Below are 26,089 nucleotides of genomic sequence, written 5' to 3' on the forward strand. Positions count from 1 at the left end.
AGTTAGAAACCTAAGCGGAGATGGTAGAAGATCCCCTTAAGAAGGCAAAATTAGTTTACGTGAGCCAGTTACACTCTTCACTGGGTTACAGTACAGCAGATGTCTGCATGGAAATTAGAGTTAATAAATATTTCTGGGTTCAGTTTGGCCGATTACCTTGGCTACAATGCATTGTTCCCGCGCATGCACATTTGGTTAGGTTAATTCTACTCTTCCACCCAAGAATGACATAATGCTTTGACTTTGTATAAGTTTATGCATTAGTAACGATTCTCCAGTCACTTGAAAAAGGGGAAATAGTGCCAAAATGTACTGAAAACAGCATGCAATAAACTTTGACATATGACCCTTGTACTTAGATTTTGGGTGAATTGCCAAAGTCCCAACCAATTTCAGAAACTTTGCCGAATAAATTGAACAATTAGTTTTGGTTTTCAGAGGAACAGTGTGTATCAGTTAGGAGATTTTTGTTTTTTATGTACTGAAATGGGCATTACTCGAGCACACGATTCTACCAAATTTTGGCACGTTTCCTACATTTTCAAGTTATGTTAGGGCTTTGTATTTATTTTAGCAGAGCAGGCATTAAGTGAGGAGCTCAGGGTTTGCCCAAGTGGGCCCAGCCCGATAAAACCCACCGGGTTTTTTCGGGTTGGACCCACTTGAAAAAAACCCACCTGGGTTTTTGAGATTTTTGTTAGTACTTTTATTGGTACAACTAAGGCGATCATATTGAAAGTGATTTTTATCAGATTTGGGACTTTCATTGGGCGAATTAGATGCTTTTACGTTAACGTACTCAACAGCATTCAACATAAGACCTTTATAAACTTTAGAATGCACTGAATGGATAAAAAAAAAAAAAAACTTCTCTTAGCTTGAGATAATTATAGAACAAATTAAAGTGCAGATTATGCTTATAGCCTATTTGAGATAAAATATGCAATTTTATATTTTAGAAGATAATTTCCGTGAATAGTGTGCTCGCCAACTCTGCGACACCGAGGGACGTTATCCCTCACACAAACTACAATGCATAAAACACGAACTAACTTGTACTAGGTGGCCACTAAGAAACACGAATGCTGTCTGAGTCAGAGCAGGGAGGCGCGAGCGAAAGCGAGGGGGTGCGTCCGTATGGAGCAGGCGCGTCAGCGACGGAGGGTGTACGCATAAACGAGGATAGTGGAGACGCATACTTTCACTCACTCAAAATTCATTTAAATATGCTGTGCACTGACAGTAATTTCTTACATTCACACTTCCATTCTTTCACAAAAGATGTTTCACATCGTATATAGCTATAAATTTTCTTTTTGGTAAAACATTCTGCTCGAGAGGAACGCGAAATAAATGCTAGGCCTGGTTGTTGGCTATTTATTGTGTTTTTAAGTAGCACTGTATCTGTACGTGGAAGGAACTATGATATTTGGCGCAAAGGCACACTTTTTTTGATTTAATGGCGGAAATACGCCTACTATTGTTTTTTTTTAAACAACGAGTCTGCATTGTTCAAACTTCGCCAAAGATATATTCATATTCATATTCATTCATATTCATATTTATTTGCCTGTTTATAGCTTACAAATGAGGACAATCCTCAATTAAGCATTACAGTTGTCAGATATGATTTACATTCTCTATATATTATCAGTAAGATAAGTTTCCACAGAGTAATAGCTTTTTTCCAACAATAATTCTAACAGAGTATTTCTGAATATCCGTTTTTTGTTAATGTTCTTATACTTTGCTGGTAATTTGTTATATAATTTTATACAATTCATATACACAGTTTTGCTAAAATTTGCATAATTCTGTTGGATAGTATACATATTACAATTCTGCCTAGTATTGTATGAGTGAATCGTATTAGCTAAAGTAAATAAATCCTTGTGCTCGATTACATACATAATTGTGCGATATATATATAAACTAGGTAATGTCAATAATTTATACTTTTTAAAAATATTTTTACATGAGGATCGTTCAGGCATACTTAACATTATTCTAATAATTTTTTTCTGTATTCGGAATGTACTAGCACTTATTCTCGAATTCCCCCAAAATATAACACCATAGTTTATTATTGAAAAAACTTTGCTATAGTATAAGGACATGACAGCTTCCTTGCACAAACTACCTTGCAACCTACGGAATGCAAAGCAGAGTGAACTGAGTTTAGTATTAATGTATTCCATGTTAAATCTTCATTAACATATACTCCTAGAAATTTAATAGATGGTGTTTGACATAATTCTACAGTGCCTACAGTTATTGGTACAAGTTCATTTCTTTGGCCCGGGAATCGAAATTTGACAATGTTAGTTTTTCCTAAATTCATAGTTAATTTATTTATGTTTAACCAACTAATAATTTTTGTTAGCGTCTTTGTAGTGAGCCTTTCTGCTTCATTTACTGAGTCTCCACTGACAAGAACATTTATGTCATCAGCATACAATGTTGACTTCACACAGCCTAAACTATTAACCAAATCATTAATATATACAACAAACAAAAGAGGTCCCAATATTGATCCTTGTGGTACTCCTTTTGTTACTTTCATTAAAGATGATTTAAACATTGTTCTTCTGCCATTTACCTCTTTACAGATGCCAACAGTTTGACTACGTTCAGATAAATACGACTTTATCCAATTGTTTGCCACACCTCTGATGCCATAAGAATACAATTTTTCTAGCAAAATACCATGGTCTATAGAATCGAACGCCTTAGATAAATCAACAAAAATACCAATTACATGCTTTCCTTTATTTATATCCATTGCTACATCAGAGATGAAATTAAAGATTGCAGTGTTGGTTGACTTCTGGCTTTGAAACCCGTGTTGACTTGTGGATATTATATTATTTAAAAGGAAAAAGTTATTTAGTCGTGCTTTCATTGCTAACTCAAATATTTTAGAAAAGCACGACAAAACTGAAATAGGACGATAATTATTTAACTCCAATTTACTTCCCTTTTTATACACAGGTGTAACTCTAGCTAACTTAAGCCGCGTAGGAAAAATTCCTGTCAAAAATGAATGATTTATTATATGACAGAGTTGATGTGCAATAAGAAGAGAACTTTCCTTTACAATCATGGATGGCACTTCATCCCAACCTGGAGAGCTGGAGCTTTTTAAGCTTTTTATTATTTGTAAGATTTCCTCTGGTGTAGCTGGTTTCAGGAAAAGCGACTTAGTTATTCCGCTCTGTAGCTTAGAGTTATTTTCTTGATGAGCTATTTTGATTGGGTTAAATGTTTCTAAAGTTAAGAAATATTTATTAAAATGATTTGCAATCTTATCTGGGTTACATACTACTTGAGAGTTTACTTTTATTGCATCAATTCCTGTTGTTTTATAGAGTACTGAACACAACAATTTTTGTTAAAAGTAGAAAGAGGAGAACAATGCAGACTTCAGGGGCGTATTTCGGGTGTTCCTCCTCCCCATCTGCACCCAAGGTTGAAAACCCTGTGCATTTTACATAACTTGAGTCGAAATTTATGCATCTCATGCCGTAAACTAGTTCTGAACCGGCCGATTTTACACACACACACACACACACACATATGTATCATTTTGTTGAATGTTGATATACTTTTTCCTCAATGCATATGAAAAAGTGTTTGGGATTGCAATCAGTTAAAGATTGGGAATCAATTCGAAATTTAATCCCAATTAGGAAATTTGGTATGAAAATTCATAGCTAATTAACATTTAACTCTAATTCCCAATGTTTTTCTCAGGTCTCGAGATGTATTATCCAAAGCGAAAGAAATTATTAAATTAAAGATAGCACTGTTTAAAAGAAAAAGTTAGTATTTTTCACCCTGCACCAGACTCCCGCGTGGTGCAGAGCATGTTTGCGGTCAGTAGATAAGCTGGACTGAACGGCTGAGAGGAGAAATTAGAATACCCAAACTGTAAGATCAGTATCATAATATCGGGTTTTGAAAGCAGGCATATAAATGAGTATATCCTAGAATTGTACATTCAAAATATGTTGCAATGAATGCATTTGAGGCTGGCAGAAGTAAACTCCTTCATCCATTAACTACTCTATCTTTGAAAGAAGAAATGGTTGGTTGGTTTTGTACCCTCTATGAAACTGAACTGGTGCAAATATTTATTAATAAATGAATAAAATTCTGAAAACAAAGTTCAGAAATTATTAGTAGTACTATTTTTAACTCTTGTGTACTACCATGGGGTCTTTTGGAACCCCAGATTTGTTTCTCATGTTACAGCTGTTAAACAAGTGAGATTACAGTTCATCTTTTCTTGCAGACTATCTCGAGTGTATGCTAAAGATGCATACTAAATATTTAAGTTGTCTCTGATGGTTCTGCATAAAGAACATAATTTGGGTGGGATTCTAGAAGACCCCATGTAATTCCTGTGTAAAAGTGTTCTTGGTAGTACACAAGGGTTAACATTCTTAAACAAAAAATGCCGAAATTATGAGCATTCGAAATCGTAATGTTGCAAAAAAAAAAAAAAAAAAAAAAAGTTTAAAGCTATTTTCCTTCTATATTTCTTTTTTTTTCTTTCTTTCTATTTCTTAAAAGTTATTATATATGCAATACAGGTTATACTTCATTTTTCCCGCAGGTTTCACGGTTATTGCTAAGCATTTGGCGAACATTAAGGGACGTCTGGAACGCATAGAAGAAACCCAGTCACGCATACTGGAATACGTCCACGGAAATTTACGTTCACCGGGAATTTTGCAACCACTGGTATTACCCGACGGTCTGACCTACCCTGTGAAACAGTATCGTCGGTTAAATCACTGGAAGAATGGGCACACAATGAAAATAATGCTACAAGTTTGGTAGGTTTTGAGCTCACTGTAGTATTTTAGACCGTAATTTCCGTATTTTTATATTATACGGGGTGATACTTCCCATTAGGTATCTTGCATTTGTTCAATGACATGTGGCAAGTTGAAACTGAATAAACAAAGTGGGTCATAATTTCCTTTGTAGTTTCGAACATTGATAATGCAGCAACTATGATAGAAATAAACTTGTTCATACCAGCAATTGGCGTCTCTCCTAGTATGAATCTATATAACATGCCACATAAATTGTTCATATATTAAGCCGCTACAGAGCAGTCAACGACCTTAACGTGTCTGTTGGGGCGTGTGTGGTAGAAACATTCGGCATCTGTTTCTATGAATGTCTCAGTTGTTGTAATATGAATATTCACAACCGCGGAAGCAATTATGAATAACTTCGTTCCAGTATACATAACCTAATGAAGCCTATAGGGCATATTTATTTTATAGAGACTAGGATTTGCGTTTGTTGTATTTTGGGCTCAATTTCGGCTCCGCCATCCTAACAGGGACTTTCAGGGTTTTCCCACCAGGAGAATTTTAAGACTATGCCTATAGAAAATGGTCATAACTTAAACATTTTCCCGCATCTTAAGCTGTTATGTAACGTGTGTTGTATCTAGATTATAAACAAAATGTAATACACAATGCAATGGAAATATCCCTGAAGTAGCATCCCTGCTTCCTTTGTTTCTGTATCATAAGAAAACAATTATATATTCTGTGTTGGCGAAATGATTAAAGAGAAATAAATTTTTCATTGTATATTTGCTACACATTTTAAGTATTTTTCATTGTAAATCTTGGGTACAAGAATTATTAAACGGTATGTCACTTTCAGTTAAAGGGGCATTCCACTTTCCGAAAATTATTCCTTATTTGCACAGTATGTTCTTTATGCTTCATTATGCTTTTAAAATTCGGTTCGTCATTATTTTCATGTTTGGAAATAATAGCATATTTTACTGTTTGCCTTATCCGGCTAGTTGTTACGGGATGTTTCATATTAAAAATGTTCTGTTTCCGTTCTTTCGTGTGCAAATTGTATTGCTCTGTGCACTGGTACAAATATATTCTATTTAAACATCTCTAAGTAGTGGTATTTAAGAACCTGTAAAAGTCAGGAAATTTGATTTTGCCAAACGAGCGGGAACCCTTTCATCGGTTACTTCTAGTTTTCTTCGTTTCTATGCTAGGCAAGGAAAAAAATTGATATTTTTAGTTCATTGTGTCCTGCTATTCGTTAGTAACAACTAGTGTATTGGCAATATGTATAATTATAACTGCTTTTATTATATTTGCTTACAGCAAATAGCTTTGAGTACCTTGGGTGGTAAAAGTGTTGAGAAGTTAGTGAGACGAATATTAGAAAAAGTATTCAGTAACGACGCAGCAAAGAAATTCAACTGGACCGGTAGAAAGGGTAAAGAAGCACTAAGAACCCTGAGAATAATGCAAATACTGAAAGGTATGCTTTGATTGGAAACTCCTGTCTAATATGCACTTTGTTTGAGGACAAATTTTGGACAGTCACCACTCCTATCAAGTACATTGAGCAAAATGCCACCTTCCCCTACTTCCTCCCGCGATCTGAGGTTCATATGTGCGTTATTGTTGTCACTGAATCTTGTGTAGGTTCCATTCGTGGATAACAGACCTATAGGATTTACTTACTATTCATTGATGCTCGTTTCCTCTGATAATATGCGCGAAACACAACTTGTACGCTTTACAAATTCAGGGGTGAAAACGCAAAGGGGCATAACTTGAAAAAAAGTGCGTTTTTCTATTATGACTTCCACGTGTTCTATCAACTGTTAAAATGTAGTATCTCACTTCATTATAGTTCCGGCGATATAAAGATTTAAAAATCAAATTTCCCGTAGAACTTTAAATCGCTCTCCTGTAAACTTGGGAAAAGTCAAGATGCCCCACTTCGAAATGACGGCTTAAATTTCGTTATAGTTTCCTCGTTGGCTTTTGTCACAGCTTAGATTTTCTAATATTTGACCTGTCGGTATCTTGGGCAAGAACTAAATGAATGATCTTTCATTTATCTGGCTTATCACTCAGTTGTTGCTACTAGTACTTACCAAGACAGTTTCTGTGCGGTCATGCAATGAGAGTGCCTAGCTGGATTACATGCAAAATAACGTAACCTTACACAGCTACTTTCTAGCTTTCATAGTAAAACTTAATGAATCAAATTTGCTCGCAGGTGACATAAAATTTGTTTTCTACGCCATATTAGGACAAACTGGTCCCAAGCTAATTATTATAAAACCGTTTATTAAAAGTGTCGACAAAACGCACAGTGACTACCTTCAACATGGTCGTCATAAGGCGTTCGGTCCTCATGTTATTATTACCCATCGTAAGGTATTGCCCGATTTCTCCAGCAATGTTGAAAATATGACATGTCCAGACTTTTGCCTCGGCCTGCATACATGTAGAATTTTTACAGTTAACAATTTGAAAAAAAAATAGTTAATTTTACTGTTATTACTATTATTATTTAGCTTTATAAGAATTTTTCTTTCCCCCAATACAGAGAATTTTGAATTTTCTTTTTATATTTTTTTATTTTTATTTATTTATTTATTTTATTTTATTTAAATGTCAAAAAAATTTTAAATAAGTTTTAAACGATGTCCAAAATTCACATATCGTGAACTGTTGCTTCCAAATAGAAGTGAGATTACCAAATGTGAGTGTTTTAGTAAGTATAGTAGATTTGTTTAACAGACTCATTACCTTATCGACATCATCCTTGTTCTCCATGCTGCAATAGATTATTGACAGTAAGTTGCATTATTACTTCAACTATGTCCTCTCTCCTCACTTTCTTTCTTTTCAAGTCTGTTCTAAAGATAAATGTTCTGTATTCAAGTTATTCGTTGCATGTCAGAAAAAGAATCCTGAATAACGCACGTTAGTGTGAAAGCCTATGATATTTATTACACTTCTATATCATTTTTTTTTTTCCAGCCAAAATGCTTCAAAGGGAACTTTTAAGCATAGAGCGAAGTTTAACATTAGTCCCCATCATTCGACCACACAGCATTTTAATTCGCTATACTGGTTCGATCCCAGCTTGCGCTCTGTGAACTTTGTGGTGGACAAACACCGTACTCGTGTTTTTTTTTCGGGATTCGCCCGTTTCCTCCCACTTTTTTCATTCCACCATTTTATTCATTTCTCATCATCATCGTCTCCTTTTGCCTAACCGTCATAACCGTGGGACGTAAAACTGAAAGATCTCATTTTTATTTAATTCGCTATACGTTACAGGGAATAGCCAATTTTCTCTCGAAAATAAATTACAGGTTTCTCAGATCCAATTTTGGTCCATTAATTTTAAATTACTCGGATGTTCCGTATACCAACAGTTAACTTGGGTTCACGGTACCATCTCGACATTTAGTCCATGGTTGGGAAGAATATTATTGAAGTATGATTTTTTCCAAACTCTGTAAACAACTAATACTGCACTCACTGACATAGAACACTGTATCATTTTGTTATGCATGGATGAAGATTTTTTTACTTTTTTTGGATTCGAATGAAACTGCAGACTAACCACTAAATCACATTTATTTGTTTATTGATTGAAGAGAACCTTACAAAATTAAAATATTGAGAAGGAATTTATTGAAGTAAGATTTTTTTAGCAGTCCTTCTAAAAACCAACTAACACTACACTCAGTGATATAAAACTCTCTCTCTCTCTCTCGGGTTCCCCCGTAGCCGTCGTTACGGTTACAGCGCTCGCCTTCAGTGCGCGTGGTCGCAGGTTCAAATTCACCTGGGAACCTAATGCCTCGGATAGCAACTCGAGTAGTGGTTCAGATCCCACCTTAAAATTTAGGTTCTGTCTCTATATAGCCTCGCTGCTGAAAAGGGACGCGAAACTCCCACCAAACAGACAAAAACATTATGTCTTACGTTATTCATGGATCAAATCTAACATCCATAAATAGCAACAGAGAATGTGTTTATGTCAGTGACTGTAGTGTTGATTGTTGTTTGTAGGGACTGGAAAAATCTTACTTCAGTAATATCCTCCACAACCATGGATCAAACGTCGAGATGGTACAATCAATACAGGCTAGTTGGTATAGGAAATATCCGAGTGATTGCAAGCGTATGGACCGAAATCGGATCTGGTTACAAGGATCGGAACATTAACACGTCATTCGTGTTTGTGACCATTTAGTACTGTTTATAGGAGAATGGCAGTAAAACTTTTACTTCCTACTTCGAAGGTCAGGATACCAATGTCGGTAATCATCCTGACTGAGTGTTTTGGCGGGTTTTCTCAGTCCCAAAGAGGCAAGTGATATTGCATCTGAATGGAAAGGGACGTCAGATCTCAGGTGTGACGACCTTTGACCCTAATGTTCACTTGGCTACGAAACATTAAAATTGAATTCTCTTCAGAATATTCCGAGTAATTTAACAGTGAACGGTTGTACTTTTTAATTCATAAGTGTTCTATACATTGCGTTATACATGTTAATTACATTGAAACTTTGTAATCATTCCAGATGGCGTTCGGCGGGTAATACCATCAGCAACCGATGATCAAATAGAAATGCACATAAGGAATTGGTTTAAGTATTCCATCAACAGAGACGGTGGGCGGGAACGAAGACGACCATCCTCTGCGAGTGGGGAATCTGAAGAAACAACTAATACACTTTAAAAAAGGCAGAAATAGAAGCGTTTTTTCGGTAAGTTATTTCGATGTAAAGTAATTGTATTTAAGATGGATAGATTTAAGTTAATATTATTTAAGTCATAATTTTAGTGCGTTTAACATTAACCTGCCGCTAATTTCACCGTTTTTCTGTAATGTCTTCACAATACATAAATGAATCGAAAATTCCTTTGTAGGAAGGCCTGAGAATATTGTCTGAAAATATTCGAACACTATATTATCCTTTGCACTATAAAATGCGCTTCAAACTTCAGTTTTGATTATTTTCTCACGTGCAGAACTCAGAAAGGGCGTTACTTTCACAACCCTAGAAATGCTGCAATAGAAATTACCGAACGCTGAGCAAAACAAAAATTCGTTTTTATGCGCGTCTGTTTGTTTCCAGAAGATCCGACCCACTATCCCCAAAATTCGTGTATTTTGCATAACTTTAGGCGAAATTTATGTATTTTGTATGTCTTTTGTGCCGTAAGCTAATCGTAGCCGTTCGATTTTGTAAAATACGTATTTGCCAGTTATCATAATCTTTTGTGGAAAGAAATAAAGTGTACCATTTTAACGTACGTTGGTGTGACTTTAATTCTTAAGAAACATTGTTTCGGACTCAGGATTTGTTAAAGATTGAGTGTTCATTAAAAGTTTTCATCCTGAACCACGGTTTAAACCATTTTTCTTTTTTCAGTTGGTTTAAACAAAAACAGCAACGAAAATAAAGTAAAAAATAAATAAATAAATAAATAAATAAAAGCCGAAGTGCCACAAATTGTATGAATTTGGTGACGGTTTTTCCACATATATCAATTAATCTCCGTTAATTCTATTAAAGGTTCCACCAGTGAGACAACTCCCCTCCCCTCCCCCCAAAGAGAACATGAAAATATCAGTTTTAAAACCCAGAATTTTCTGTTATTTACATTATATGATTTTCTGAACTTTCTGAAATGATGAAACTTCAAAGAAAAGGATAATATAAACTTTGGCATTTTAGTGTTAGTAATCAGAATAAAATTGTTTTCTTCATAGTTCATAGACCTGGTCTGTCTTTTGACACGTATTTTTGTGAAACGGCACTTTTCCGCAGCATAAGGTAGAAACTGTGATGTTTTTATTTGATGTACTTTCTTAAAATTGTCGTGCTTTCACACAAAACATCAGTATTTTCTCAGAGAAACCACTTGAGGAAGATATTTTTATATTTTCGAAATTCCGAGGGAGGAGTTAGGAAGAAGGTATACTACCAATTAGGAGATGACTTTTTTTCTCAGCCATATCACGCCCTATTGATGCCTAAATATTTGTTATTATTCCTAAAAAATGTGATGTACTAAATTTCTTCGGACATAAAATGTTTTAATTTAGGATATATGACCTAAATTGTCATAAATTATACAGGGTAAATATGACGCCAAAAAATGTTACTTTCAAACGTAGTTTTTAACATTTTTTATGTTTCTAAGACATTTGTAGATTTTATAGACACACGAAGTAATTTATCAGTCTTGCTTGAAGATAAAGCAGATTGTAACATTTTTTGCCGCTAAAAGGAAAAGAGCTCCAATTGTGAAAATAAATCACATGGGTCCAAGTTTTTTTTTAATTACCTAATTTTTTCAAATCATGATTGTATATTCTGTTGGGATCATAATAGTGTAGGAGTAATGTTAAGTAAATGAAGGTACTTTGTTGCTATTTAATGCTCTTTCACACTGTAATAGACTGTGAACTTTTTTTTAAAAGAATATATGATGACATTTAAATGCCAATGCCTAATGAAGAAGATTGAGGGCAAGCTCTAGAAGTTAAAAGTAACTTGAAAGCCCCAAAGAATGTAGATATAGGATTCGGGCAGAAAAAAAATTGCATTGGGAAGCTTAAAGATGTCAAGGAAGTAAACAAGTGCAGTTTCTTCACTGATTGTCGAAAATTTTTGATAAGCACTACTGAAAGAAATACTCGAAAAATATCATCTTACTCGTGCCATTTCATGCTTTGATCCTGAGGTATTCTTGTATAAACCTAAAATTGCCCGGATAAGGATGACAAAGTGCTTGGTAATACTCCATCAGTCGTTTCGTCTCGATGATGTTAAAACGGAGGTAGTTCAGAATGAGTTCGAACCGTTTTTTTCAACCGTCTAAAAGCATCTTATTTTAATTCAAATCTTGATGAGTTTTATAAAACAGTTCTAAGTGGGAAAAGTGAATTCTAACACTTGTGGAGTCTTGTGAAAATGACATTGATTATTTCACATAGAAATTCAAGTGTAGAGTCTGGTATTTCTATTAAGAAAAGTTTATTGGTAGACAACTTGTAAGTGCCTTCTTCATTAGCCCAACGACAACTGGTAGATTGGCCTACGCACGCGGAACTTCAGAACTCTGAACTTCTGTAAAATGTACGAGAACAAGACAATTCGGCTTTGGAAGAAACGGGAAAAGAAAGAAAGAGAAAATTATCACTTAACTCTGTACGAGCTTATTCCGTAAAAAAAAAAAAAAAAAAAAAAAAAAAAAAAAAGAGGTGCCGTTCAAAAATTTTGTAGCTCCTGATCCGAAAACTAATTATCGCCCAAGATCGCTATCTTTTGCTGCAATTTTTTTGAGGGGGGTTCATTCCTAAAATTCTCTTTATCTTTTAATATGTTGTATAATATGTATGACAATAAATTTGTTTTGTTGTGATACCAAGTAGGATCTATTGCAATAACTGAAAAAAAATCGGTAGGAATTGGTATGGGCAGCTGTAATGTTCGCTCGTCATAACTTTCATTATGTTAAACTTTCAAATATTTTTGCGTTTGAGGGTGGAAAATTTACAATTTGCATTCTCACAGTTGCATATACATTTACACATTATTTTGAAAAGTTTCTCATTGTTTTATTTTTCATTTTATTGAATTCAAAGAAATATTGAGAAATTCCATTAAAGTATCTTTTTTTTTTTTTTTTTTTTTGGTTTGTTTACTAAACTTCTAGGAGCGCTTATTTTTTTTTTTTCGAAATTTATAGAATCAATTTGTTGCCATTTTTTTAAGAATTCTTAAGTTACCGCTGCTCGTTGTGCAGAGGGATGGCTAATCTTTTAGTGTTTTATATAAAGAAATTTAACGTTAGTGTATAATATTATTTGAAGATGTATTATAAAGCCTCTTCACTAGCTCAAATGGCAATTCCTTGGATAACTTACACTGGTCTACTATTATTAGCCTTTTGTTTAGCTCTGTGTCTACTGTATAGTGTTACAAACGGAAAGTTGCTGATCTTTGGCAGCAGACAGGTTGAGAATCACTGCCCCAAGTCTTTATTTAGCTTTTACGGGCATTCATCATCAGTACACCATTATGTTATTAAATGTCGCGGGTCAGGGAAAATGGGTGATCTTGCACCTGGAAATCAGGGAAAATGATAAAAGTAATGTGTAAGAACCCTGTGTTGGGTTAAATTCTTATTTTAAAATTCAGCCATTCATTACTTTTATAAACGTCATTTCTAGCGTATTGATTATAATACAATGTCACTAAAATGACGTTACATACTTGTTAATATTGTTGATAAATAATAACGCAGGCATGATTATGACGGGAATTTCCTGGTCTAAAAAATACACTAATAGAATCGCACAACTCTATACGCAAAGTACTATTTCGATTCCCGAATATACTTCGTATAGGAGTTGTAGATCTTGTCCTTTATAACACCATTGCTGGAAATACGTGAAGGCCAAGTTAATTTATTTCTGTCCATACGTATTTTTTTTAATCAATCACAGAAACAGGTTGACTTTTTATTTTTTGTAAGAAAACGTTTTTTGCCAACCCTGGTTCGCAACACTTATTACAAGAGAAAAATGTTATTTAAAAAAGATTGAAATAAAAGAACTGCCAAATGAAGTTTTAAAAATATTTTTTCCACTTCATTATTTATTTCGATAGGTTTTAAGTTGTTAAGTGTATATGGCACAAGTCGGAAGGACAAAGGGCTCTGGTAGGGTCTGTCTGGTAGGTAGCAAGTTTTATTCCAGTATTTATCTGAGGTGTACATGAAAATTTCTACCCAATATTGACATTCGCGAAGCACAGAATTTGCAAATGCTAAACCAGTGGTAGAATGGACCTTTATTTGTTTACTTTAGAAAATCGCGAACTACAAATGTATTTAAATTATATTTTATAAATTAAGTTCGGCTGTTTTCACTTTGTACATATGAAATATATATTACGTTGCATTGGAGGGGATTGTTTGTGCTAATAAGCTACTTAACTTTTATTTGCAGTTCTGGTTGAGATGAGAGGCCAGCTACTGAACCTACATCCAATTCTTCGATTTTAAAAGGACAGCTAAATAGTTGAAAAATGGAGGAAACAGTGGAAAAAGAAAACTTTGGAGATTCTGCGAGATCTAAGCGCCGCAAGATTCAAAAGGAGTATGAAGAAATTGTTAATGAATACAAATTTCTCTCTGCAGAAGTAATAGGACAAGAAATAAAGAAAACTAATAAACTAGATTCAGATAACAATGCGAATGAAACTTCGTGCAGAAATGATAATCAAGTTCTACGTGTCAGTGACCTCGACATTTCAGAGGTATCGAGTGAATATGATAATTCTAGTGATTTTGGAATGTGGAGTGATAGTTCACATGGTGAAGTTCCTGATTCTTTGGAAGTGAAGTTGGTGCAGTGGGCAAAGGAATATAACATAACTAATACAGCCACTACCAATCTGTTACATATTTTAAACCAATATTTCCCTCAACTTCCTTTAGACGCACGAACTCTATTACATACACCGTCTTGCTCCAATGTAGATACACGTGCAGGGGTCTATTTAAATACTTTGGCGTAGAACATAATATTGTGAAGAAAAAGTCATCAGGTTTGATTCCATGTGTTTATCCATTTGTAACTTCCAAGTTGTTGGTAGAAAATGAGGGAACATGTTTGGTAACTATTACAATTAATGTGGATGGTTTACCTTTACATTCGAATTCAACCAAATGTTTTTGGCCTTTAATGGGAATTGTGGATCAGGCAGTGATAAAACACCAGTTTTTCAAGTGGACATTATTGTTAATTTTAAAAGTGAAAAATGTGTAACAGGACTCGAGATCAAACCCAGGTCCTTAGGTTTATTGCGCCTGTGTGCTAACCAACTTCGCCACCCAGTCGATCCATTTTCCAGTCACACAATTTACACTTTTGAGTACGGTGTTCTTTTTTTTTCAGACTATATGCAGAGTCAGGATACCACAACTTTCTGTTGTGATTGGACTTCCCAGCAGACACTGGGGTAGTCCAAACTCAACGAAGTTGTAGTACACTCCATGTGGTCTGAAAGAAGGACAACACCGTCCTCAATAGTTGAAATTATGTGGTTGGGAGTTAGATCGACTGGGTGACGCAGTGAGTAAGCACATAAGCATGATGAGCCTAAGGTCTCAGGTTCGATTATTGGTCCAATCACACATTTTCTACTTCAAAATTATAATGTCTGCACTTGCGGAGGCTTGGTGTAAAAATCGGAAGTCGCCCTAATTTCTTTATTGAGATATTTTTCTTTTCTATAGTCCTTACTTTTCGAGTGTTGACTTTGTGATGAAGTATACTTTTAAGAGGGCTAGTCACAGCGAAATTAAAATACCGCTAATTTTACAGTAATTATGTGATATCTTCAAATAGATAAAAGAATTGAAATGTGGAACAAGAAAGCCCTAGACAATATTATTTTGCATGAGATACCGTTATCACGAATCACCTAGTAGCTTTGCGTTTGCAGCCATTTGTAAACGCAAAAATAAGTGCCAATTCTCTAAATGGCTAGAAATCGAAAGCAGATAAGTGAGTCGTGATAACGGTATCTCATGTAAAATAATATTGTCTAGCGAGCTCTTGTTCCACTTTTCGATTACTTTTATCTGTTTGAAGATATCATAATTACTGTAAAATCAACGATATTTTGATTTCGCCGTGACGGGGCCTCTTAATTTTAGAAAGAAAGCAACGTTTATTGAACTTTAAGCTGTACGTACACAGGCCGGGGGGAAGGGAAACAGTAGGTATGTTTTATCCAAATCATCATCCTGTGCCTTATAAAATCGAATCGTACGTTTAATGACTCTTTGAATTTTCGTTCGCACTGTTAGGTCTACTTGTCTTTTCCTATGATGTAGCGTTTTTTTTAAAATTTATTGGCTTTCTTGGATTTATAAGATAAAAAGGCATTTACTTGTTTTATCTGATCAGAATATTAAGTTGTGTATGCTAAGAAATTATGAAATATATAGGTTTACTAGCCGGTTACACATCTCAACGTTTTTCTTGTAATGTTACAACATATGTATGGGTGCATGCATTTAGAAAGTAGACACTCAGACGTGTTGTATATATATATATATATATATATATATATATATATATATATATATATATATATATAATCGCATTCAAAAAAGTCTATTTTATACGTATATGAGGCGTTGGTGCTGTAAAATTTCTTCATATGTAGTAGAGGTAATAACTGATCTACGCTATCTGAGTATAATTGTAACATTAACAAAATAAGAATTTCCATTATGTAAAACTGTTTACTGTATAGTGCATCAAAATATGCCATTTTCATGCATAGATTTACTTCTATCATTAACCACCGGCTGGTCCCCTTTCATATGCTCGTACACATATGTGAAATAATGCTGGTATTTCAACATGGATCCAGATTTAATATGCATATCTCATTGTTGTTTACAATGAACAGTTACCACTATTTTGTTTGCAACTTCAAAAATATTTACTATTTTTGTTTGTTATTGTAGTTTTTGACATTTAAGAAGATTGTAATGTAAAACAAATGATTTTGCAACTTGCAATTATAATAAAAATTATGTAGTGGAAACTTAAGAACAGTGTTTAATTTATTTCATTAATTAATACTGATCTCTTTTCAATTACTTTGTTATTGCAGTAGTATTGTGGATTGGTATATAAGATAGCAAGGAAAAGTTCCTCAATCTCTAATGGGTATAATGCGTGTTTGTTATTTGGCTGTTTGTCTATTGATTTTTATTTTTCAATAATATGCTTGGTTAGTACTAGTATCCATTAAAACGCAGTTCTGAACAGAACAAAATGAATTATATTAATAACTATACGTTACAGTTTCAAGGACCTAACGTCCTCTTTATCAGACGCAAACATTGAGAAAAGACTGTTGGCAGCAGATCTTATCAACTGATGGTTATTTAATGGTTAATGGTTTTCCAGAGCGTTTTAATGGTTATTGATTATCCAGAACCATGGAGTTTATTGTTTAGTACTAGTATAAATATACAATCGGAAGACGTCGCAACCTGATCCAACATGTAAGTATTCCTCTTTAGTGTTTTCCTACATTTTTGCACATTTAGGGGGCTTTACCCCCTCCCTCTTGCCCAATTTTCCTCTCCAATGAACTTGGTATGTACTTTGAACGAATAAATAATCATTAAAAGTTTCATTTGAGTCGGTTCAGATGTTCGAAAGTTGCCGTGAGACCAACACACAATACAAATGCTGAGCGAGTCGAATCTCAGACTGCTTCACACATTCAATAATCCATATTTTCAGTCTTCCGAAGTTAGCCCAGCCAAACCTCTACGTTGAATGGTAGTTCATCATCCAATGCTGTCGTGTGCGCAACCAAATGTAGCATAATTCCCTGACGTTCCCTAACGTGTCTTCGCTGCGGAAGAGGTAGGGTGGAGATGCATTCGGTTCGACACATTTTACTTTTTACATGGTATTCCTGATACTCAGATCTGTTATTTATTTAGGCATGAGTTATTATTTATATAGTAATAACGCAAATACACTTGATAATATCTGCGTCATTATATATGAATAATAACTGTGTAAATAAATAATATCCGAATATCTCAGGAATACCATATAAAAAGTCAAAGGTGCCAAACCGAATGCATCACCACCCTACCCCATCCGTCGCAAGGACACGTCAGGGAATAATGCTAGATTTGGTTGGGTAAACGTCAGCGTTTGAATGGAGAACCACCATTCAACGTCGAGGTTTAGTTGGTGTAACGTAGGGAAACTGGTGGGATTTGGTTGGGTGAATGTAGGCCCAACATTCTCAAGGTTGTTGGGGTTTAGTTGGCCCAACGTTGGGAGATGGTTGGGTAAACGAAGGCCCACCCTTCTTTTGGTTGGGGAATGAGTGGGAAATGGTTTGGGAGGGAATTGGTTGCCAAAGCAGCCAAACATGACGTTGGGCCACCGTTTGTATGTCGCATTACCACTATTTTCCCAACGTTGGGCCAATCGATTTTGCTACTAGGGTATGTACTCCTGCGAAAATGTAAAGATGGTGGTCCTAGGTAACCGGGGCCAGGATCAAAGTCCAAAGTTCGGCCTACGGGGACCAGTGCTTCTGACAGACAGATTCCCAAATGTCCTAAAGTGAAACACAGTCTGCAGCGAGTTCAATGTTCTTTCCAGGTATGCTTCTCTCCTCCTCCTCCCCTTCTCTTTGGAGTTGAAACATTGTCCTGCGCTTAGCTAAGCTATATCAAATAGTGCCTAGTGCAGCCTCAACTCATTTTGATTTCTCCCAGACAAACTTTTCTAAAAGAAAATTAGAGTGAGTTCCCGCTTGTGAACACATCATTTATCTTTATAAAGAGAAAACAAAATAAAAGGAGGTTTAGGGAAACAAATGTACCCCAGGATATTGAGACGAAACGATTTACACTAATTGAATCCTGAACTTGAAAGCCAACTTGCAACGAAACAATCCTGGCTATGAGAAGCCAACTTGTGACATCCCTCGCTGGGTACGTCAAATTTAAAACGTTACTGTTTACACTTTCATTCGTAGCTAATGTTGTACAGGGGAAAGAAAGAGAAAAAATATAAATTGGGTCGCCGAAACTAATTTCTCCCTTATGCTACAATTATGGGCCAGTAAGCACAACGCTATTTAATTTCCAGACTCTTGCACACCAATGGTGTCATCGCTACCATGAAAGGAAAGAAAAAAATCCATTGCCAAAATAACACCATATAATTTGCATATTATATTTATTTAACCTCTTTAGCGAACAGCAGATAGTTGCAGGAATTATATCAATGTTAGCGATTATAAAGTTCAGCTAGACTCAATAACCATAGTTTGAAGAGAGAGAGAAAGGAAATATCATTAGACATATGTACTTCAGTCTCTCGGATTTTTAGAAAACTTCTCACACCAACGCAATGGAATAACCAGTAACAACAGCATTTTAGATGTTATCCTTGATAATACGATAACAGCTGTTTACATTCCTCGACCAAACATTTGAGATAGAAACTTTAGTAAGCTACATTGTAATAATGAAGGGAAAATACAAAGGCGCATTACTGCTTACAAAACATCTCATTACAGAGGGAGTAATTATGCGGCTGAGTCGACCAATCCTCCTTCCCAAGAACATAACGCTTCCACTACTCTTCCGCAACCAACTGTATTAAGAGGGCGCCACTCCTCGACCTGGCTTACAATTAAACAGCGGCGGTAATAATACATATAGTAGAAACATTCATAGGAGGTAATTGACCAGCCAGCAACCTAAACTCCACCCCTGACACCATCACATCTAGGCGTGAATACAATAGTAATGCTCACCGTCTTCGACGCGTCCAACTAGATGGTTTAAAGTAGCTTCTTAACTAAAGATCGGACATATAAATACTTCAAGGATTAACGTGAATCTTTCTCTTACGTGGCAACTTCAATTACAGATCATAAACTATGGATTATAGCAAACAATACGGAGTGCCCACTAACGGGTCGAACATGAGCTAGCTGTAAAGTAAATGATCCATTTATACATCTGCTCGACTTAAGAAACTATTTTCGCTTAATGCAAGAGAGAAATGACATAGACACCGGACTACCCCGTCGGCGTATGAATCGACTTACTGGATGGAGAGCTCACCTTGAGTTTACTCAGTCATATTACATACAGAACGCGTGGTAATAGACAATATTTTAGACATCGTAAGAGAAATGAGAATTGAGTAAATACACGATATTGATAATACTTTACGGACTAATTTACGAACAGAGACAGTATCAATTTTTCTAATTATTTGAAATAATGACGATATTGAACAGTTCCAATATGAAAGTCACTTCTTCGACCGGCTGCGTCGAAACTGAATAATATAAAGAGTTATCTGGAGACGGATGATCAAAGTCAGTCCAACAGCTACTCACAGTATCCCACAAGTGGAGTGAGATTAGCGCTGCAGGCCAATTTCAGGAGGCACGGTTACAACAGCATCGTGAACGACAACCAATCTCCGGCAGTCTCTCCAGGCCACTCGACATGGCGCGACAACAGACTCCAAGCCAGGGCGTAGAATTACACCGATGGCAACCATCAGAAGAAGTAGACGACGAACTGGATGCAGTATTTGTTCTCAGCTTCAATAGACAGACATGAGTCGACCATAGGCACTAAGTCACCGTAGAGGATAGTCTATACTGACGATGTCACAAAAGATTTTTCAAAACAGCGGGTAAGACCAAACCGGAACAGGAAGGCAGTTTCTGATGTCATTGCAGAGAATGTTAACACCACAGACAGGATTACGATAAACCTTTACGGTTCCTCACATTCCCATATTAAAAATCATTATGCACTTAGTTAAAACCTGGCTGGTAAAATTACTGGCCAGCCAATCGGGAAAGGTAGCTTAAAGTTGCATAAGTTATGTTGCTCAAGCATTCTCGCTACAACACACCACTCTTCTTATATAGAATCACTTAACGGTAACTGATTACATTGTTTCGTTCAGTATTCCAATTTTATCCTTGGTTAGTGTAGAGGGTACGCTAGTAAGCTACCATTCGACAGCCATGTTTCTTGTAGTACAGGGAGGCAGAACAAAGAAGTGCGCTCAAAATCCTCCTCGCTCCCTGATTGGCTGCTCTTAATTGCGCAGAATAACACAAAAACTAAACGAAAATTATGATATAAACTTTAATATAATGAGACGAAAGTAAATTAAATATATGTTGTTATTTAATGAATATACTCACAAACAAATTACTCAATCTAAATGAAAATACAAATACTCCAGTTTTTAAACCACTAACGCCATCTCGCAGAATTGAGAAAATCCAACTCGATGCGGGCCATAGACTTAACAAAGAAAGTAGCGTATTTCAGCTAAACAAACCAGACCAATTGTCGACCATATTGAATCCATCAAAGGGGTCGAGAATTGGGAAAATAAAAATGTAAAAGAAATAATACTTTAGGAGCTAATTAAACGTTTCTATGAAATAGTCTCTTTGAGAAAAATGTAACGCTCAAAGAGGATCGTTACAATATAATTTACATCCCCCACTTTAACCTGAGATGAAGTAAGTTGAATAAAAGCGGGCTCTTCTCTCCTTCCCGTTTTAAAATATCATTTATTACTCTCTCTCTCTCTCTCTCCATGTAATTTCCTCCATCTTCCTCCAACTTTCTAAATATTTCTTCTCTAACTTCCGAAATATTTAAGTATCCGAACTATACAGTGCAGTACTATATACATAGAACTTGACCAGCTTCTTTAGTTCAATGTTAAGCTTGGTATTTAGGGGTGATCTTATCTTCTTGAATGCCTATTAGATTACAGCAATATTTTACGCGAACTCTTTCATGTAGCAAGTATCTCGTCAATATACTTTTCAGATATTTGAAATGATCTACTAAGTTTCTTATGTTCTACTCTGATCCGTAAGGGCGTGTCTCTACGGAATATTCCCAATACTTTCGAATTTTGATGTTTATTTCCATTCCATACTGTTTTCCAGTGTCAATTACTTTATCCATCATCTCTTGCAGAGTTTCTTAGATTCTAGCTGTAATAGCTTCGTCATGCGTATACCTAATCCTGGTTATAATCTGCTCTCCAATTCTAAAATGTCTATTTCAATTAATACTTCCTTTTTCTGAGCATTCATTCTAAATGCTGAATAATTGAAGTGACTTACAATATCCTTGTCTAACTCCTCTCCAAATCTCCACATTTTTGGCTTCTCCCTGATTTTTCTTTTCTGTGTTTCCAGCCATCCATTTAATACGCATGCAATACTCCTTAAGTGTGGAAAATAAGGTTGATGCTTCTGCGTTCTGTGATCACTGCATTTCTTGCCTGCTTTTTTTTTTTTTTTTTTTTTTTAGATAATGCAAACATTATAACATCTATAAAGTCCTTTGGCTATTCTCTAGTCAGGTTTAATAAATAGTCTAGGGTTAATAAGTAATGTCAGTACTTTCATTGCATTGTCTCCTGATCCCTTGAGAAAATCCGTGGGTATATCATCCTCTCCAGTAACCTTCTTCCTCCACATGTTTTTAATAGATTGTACTACTTTACTTCTCAACATTTTTTTTGCTCATCCACTTCTTCCTCTGCTTGAATTGTAATATCTCTTCAGTGTATTTTACTAGTCATAAAGGTTTCCTATGTATTCCTTACATATTCTAAGGATTCTTTGATTATCAGTGACATTCTTGGTCTTCGATTCCAAACGTCCATATATTTTTGAATAGCTTTCCTACCAATTCCTGTGCTTTCTTATACATCATACCATATTTGCTGCGCCCTTGAAGTTCTAATATTTTTCACATATCTCTTTCATGTAGTTCTCTCTGGCTCTGTCAGTTTTTCTTCTCAATTCATTAGTCAGTCTTGTGTGTTCTTTTCGATCTGTGATTTTTGTCATTCTGCATTCCTCTATCTTCTTAAGGATCGCTTCAATTATCTACAGATTTCTCGGTGTTTTTGCCATCTTAACAATGTTGTTGTGAACGTCTACGAGAATCTGCTTAACTTCTACCCAGTTATTCTCTACGCTACCTTCCATACTGTCCACTGCACTGAATTTTTCTTCTATTCCTTCTTTCAGATCACTGCCCGTACATCTTAGTCGTTCTAAATTCCATTTATGCTTTCTCCTTACGCTTTTCTAGATTGACTTTAACCAATTTTGCACTTCTGCCACTAGGAGATTGTGGTCCGAATCAATGTCCGCTCCTGGTAACTTAATCACGTTCCGTACACTATTTCTGAATCATTACCTGACAAATATATATATATATATATATATATATATATATATATATATATATATATATATATATATATATATATATATATATATATAATCGATTTGGTAGCATTTCTTACTTCCTGGACTTTTCAGGTGTGTAGCTTCGTTTTTCTTTTCTTAAACCACGTCTTCATAACCAGCACATCATGATTCTTATAAAAGTCGATAAGCATTTAGCCCCGTTCGTTTCTTCAACCTGGTTCAAATAACCCGTCACCTTAAGGTGGGTCACCACCCGGAAGTCAGTACATATTTTAGCTCATCGCCTTAACTACTGCGCAATGAAACGTTACATATTATAAATATTGCACTATAAGATAGAGTAATGTTTCAGCTACAGCACAAGACACTGATTCATTTGGTTGTCTCTCCTGATATCGAAAAATGTAACAAATAAAAGAAAATATTTGGTTCTTTTTACAATGAGCACACAAGATGGCACTTGCTTTAAGATCTTACAAGAAGTGCTCAGTTTTACGAAATGTTTATTTGTATGTGTAAAGTATTTTAAAGTAACGATCTTATTACGAAATAGATATATTGTTTGACCGTTTTTCGTGTTATGTGTCATATTTTATTATAAATATTAATTCACATTTAAGGCGAAACTTGCGCAGAACGCCATAATGCGTTGTTGCCAAATTGGTACGTTTACTGTAGTAGTCACAATAATAAAATTCCTGGATTCTAGCGTTGCAGTTCGAGAAGCGGAATTGCGGTAAGGATCGAAAACTAATTTCTCTAGTAAGTATCGAAGTAGAATTCCATGATTACTTCCTTTATTATCTGGCACCAGTAAACACTCGACACTATCTGGCAACACCGCACTATTCAAACATCGTTTAACATAGCACTGGGAACACCTAGTGATCCATCTTAATCATTAACCCATACCAGCTCCTCCAAACACGCTGTTGAAGTCTTCCATTACCATGATTTTAACCATACTTACCTCGTACTACCTCCTTGTGTAATATGTTACTAACCTTAAGACAGGGACACGTCCAGGACGGACTTCTGGCGGGGCGGTGGGTTGTAATACTATTACTTAGAGCTACTTTTAAGAGCTCCAAACTCTGGGATGGGTTTTATTCATATATAAAATAAGAAAGTTTCCTCTTCGGGGGGAGGGGGAAATCGCCTCGATTTCCCCTCCTTGGATACGCCCATGCCTTAAGACACAACTTAAAACCCTACAAACGGAATATAAATTCCCTAATCGGCAGCTATTCAGACATAATAGCGTAGCATGATAGAAAACAGGAATTATCTGTTTCTAGTTAAATGATAAGTGGTCGTGTCTTGCTACCGTTCTTTCAAATGCTTAAGAAACAAATTTTCAAGCGAGAAATGTAAATTGAACTTAGAGTAATTCACATCGAATTTACTTCCGCTAGAGAGATTAAAAACGCTAGCACTAGTGCCACGAAGATAGGGGAATTTTACCAAACAGTAATTGGCAAAAGATTTTCAAGAAACATTGGTGGGCTCTTTCCGTAAGGTTTGTGTAAACTCAACGCAAAATTTCCTATTTGGACCCCATTCTCTGTTAACGAACGCAAACTCTGCGCTTGACTTATGATATAAAACCACAGCAGATACAATTAGGGTGCCAATAAACTGTACGGATTTACATATTTGTAAATTTTCCAGAACAAATTTGTAATACAGATCAATAGACCAGTGTCTAAATAACCTAAATATATTGTAGACCTATTTCTTAACTGCCAAATGCGTATCTACGTAGAAATACATTAATAAAAGTCTATCTTCTTAAGCATGCATTCGCACTAAAGCCTGCCATGGATCAAAGTAAACAAAGAAAACAGAAGTGAGGAGTTAAAAGTCAGTATGCTAACTAATGACATGCAAATACAGATGTATCCCGAAAGTTAAGGAATCCACATAATTATGAAGTTTGCGTTAATAATGTGTAGCGGTGCTTTAGAATACAAATATGTAACCAATGAAAGCAAATCATGATACTACCTATAACGTCTTTAGTGACGTAAAAATACATAATACAATACGTAAGGTAAAAGTTGTTAGGCTATATACAGTGTTTTGCACTATCCTCGTTTATGTACATACTCACTTTAGCTGACCCGCCTGCACCCTGCGGACAAGGGCACCGATCCTGGAGAAGCTGAGGGAGCCCGGGCCCCCCAAAGATCATGTGGCTCCCCTGTATTTTTATGAATATGTATTTTATCTTGTTATATATATATATATATATATATATATATATATATATATATATATATATATATATATATATATATATATATATATTATAAATGGACCCCCAAAGCTACAGAGAAATCGGCCCCCTTGCCTACGGACGCACCTCCCTCGCTATTACTCGATCCCCTTGTTGTACTTCTGCCCTGAATTAGTAAGATAGCATTCGTGCTCTTTAGTAGCCACTTAGCACAAGTTCGTTAGTGTCTTTTGCACAATAGTTACGTATACTAAAGTCTTCCTGAAGTGAATTGTACAGAGGAATCCCAGTCCACATCTCAAAAATGATTGTTTAAGATACAGGAGGCCTTATGCAGAGTCGTTTTGACTTATGTTTAATTTCGTAGTAAAGACCTGACTACTGAAGGAAACAAACGTTAGTCAAACTCTTTAGTATAGCACTAATCACACTTCAGAATGACTCAGCATAAGTTCCAGAGAGTTGATTTTTTGAAAAAGAAGTATATATGCAATTAATTTATGTATGGATCTGTACAGTAAATCTACACTACAATTAGTTTGTGCTATTTTCGTGGCGACAAGACCTAGTATTTTATTACTATTATTTTGGAAAAGTAACTTTCAATAGTAAATCTGGCAATATTGTATTCATTTGCGCATAGCGAAAGCTAAAAGATAAAGGATTGTCTGTATAGGTAGTCGAGTGATTACATAATCGCGAGTGAAGTGCTGAGTGTTATTAATTGACGTGTTTCCTTAATTTGTTCTACTTGTGACAGTGATACATATCATTCATATTACGCATTATATGATATAGGGAAGTGTTAATTATGGCTGAACAATCGGGAGGAGACCCTCCTCCTGCACATTCCATGGTCACGGACCCTCCCACAGACACTACATTTGCTGATTCTGCAATCCCTATAGCGACAGAGGTCACCGTTGAAACTATACCACCGGTGAATCTGTACCAAAACCATCACTTTCCTGATTTCGTAGTGCATGTGACATCTGATCATTCTTCTAATACCAATACAAATATTGGGCGAAAACACCCCTTAAGTCTGGGTAGATTACTATTTCACAATAAGGTTCCAGGAATAAAATCCTTTCAACCTACGGGACGAAATCTAATTAAAGTGCTTTTTTATACCGGACAGCATGCTAATAACTTTCTGA

At 35.5% G+C, this 26,089-nt stretch overlaps 1 protein-coding gene across 4 annotated transcripts; it reads left to right on the plus strand.

Annotated features, from left to right (window-relative positions):
- The first annotated feature begins 4,635 nt into the window (after window positions 1-4,635).
- LOC145669216 (uncharacterized) lies at window positions 4,636-16,388 on the plus strand. 4 transcript variants are annotated; one of them, XM_081737546.1, is made up of 3 exons: window positions 6,070-6,318; window positions 9,398-9,583; window positions 13,843-16,388. In XM_081737546.1, the coding sequence occupies exons 1-2, from the start codon at window positions 6,120-6,122 to the stop codon at window positions 9,553-9,555; spliced, it is 357 nt and encodes a 118-aa protein (XP_081593672.1). In that variant the 5' UTR covers window positions 6,070-6,119; the 3' UTR covers window positions 9,556-9,583; window positions 13,843-16,388. The 4 variants fall into 4 exon arrangements, with proteins under 4 accessions (XP_081593671.1, XP_081593672.1, XP_081593670.1 ...); XM_081737544.1 differs by having other exon boundaries at window positions 6,085-6,318; XM_081737545.1 differs by lacking the exons at window positions 6,070-6,318; window positions 9,398-9,583 and adding an exon at window positions 4,636-4,841.
- Window positions 16,389-26,089: the final 9,701 nt, after the last annotated feature.

Source organism: Thermobia domestica, chromosome 13 (assembly GCF_964235325.1).
Source record: "Thermobia domestica chromosome 13, izTheDome1.hap1.1, whole genome shotgun sequence".
Taxonomy (NCBI): domain Eukaryota; kingdom Metazoa; phylum Arthropoda; class Insecta; order Zygentoma; family Lepismatidae; genus Thermobia; species Thermobia domestica.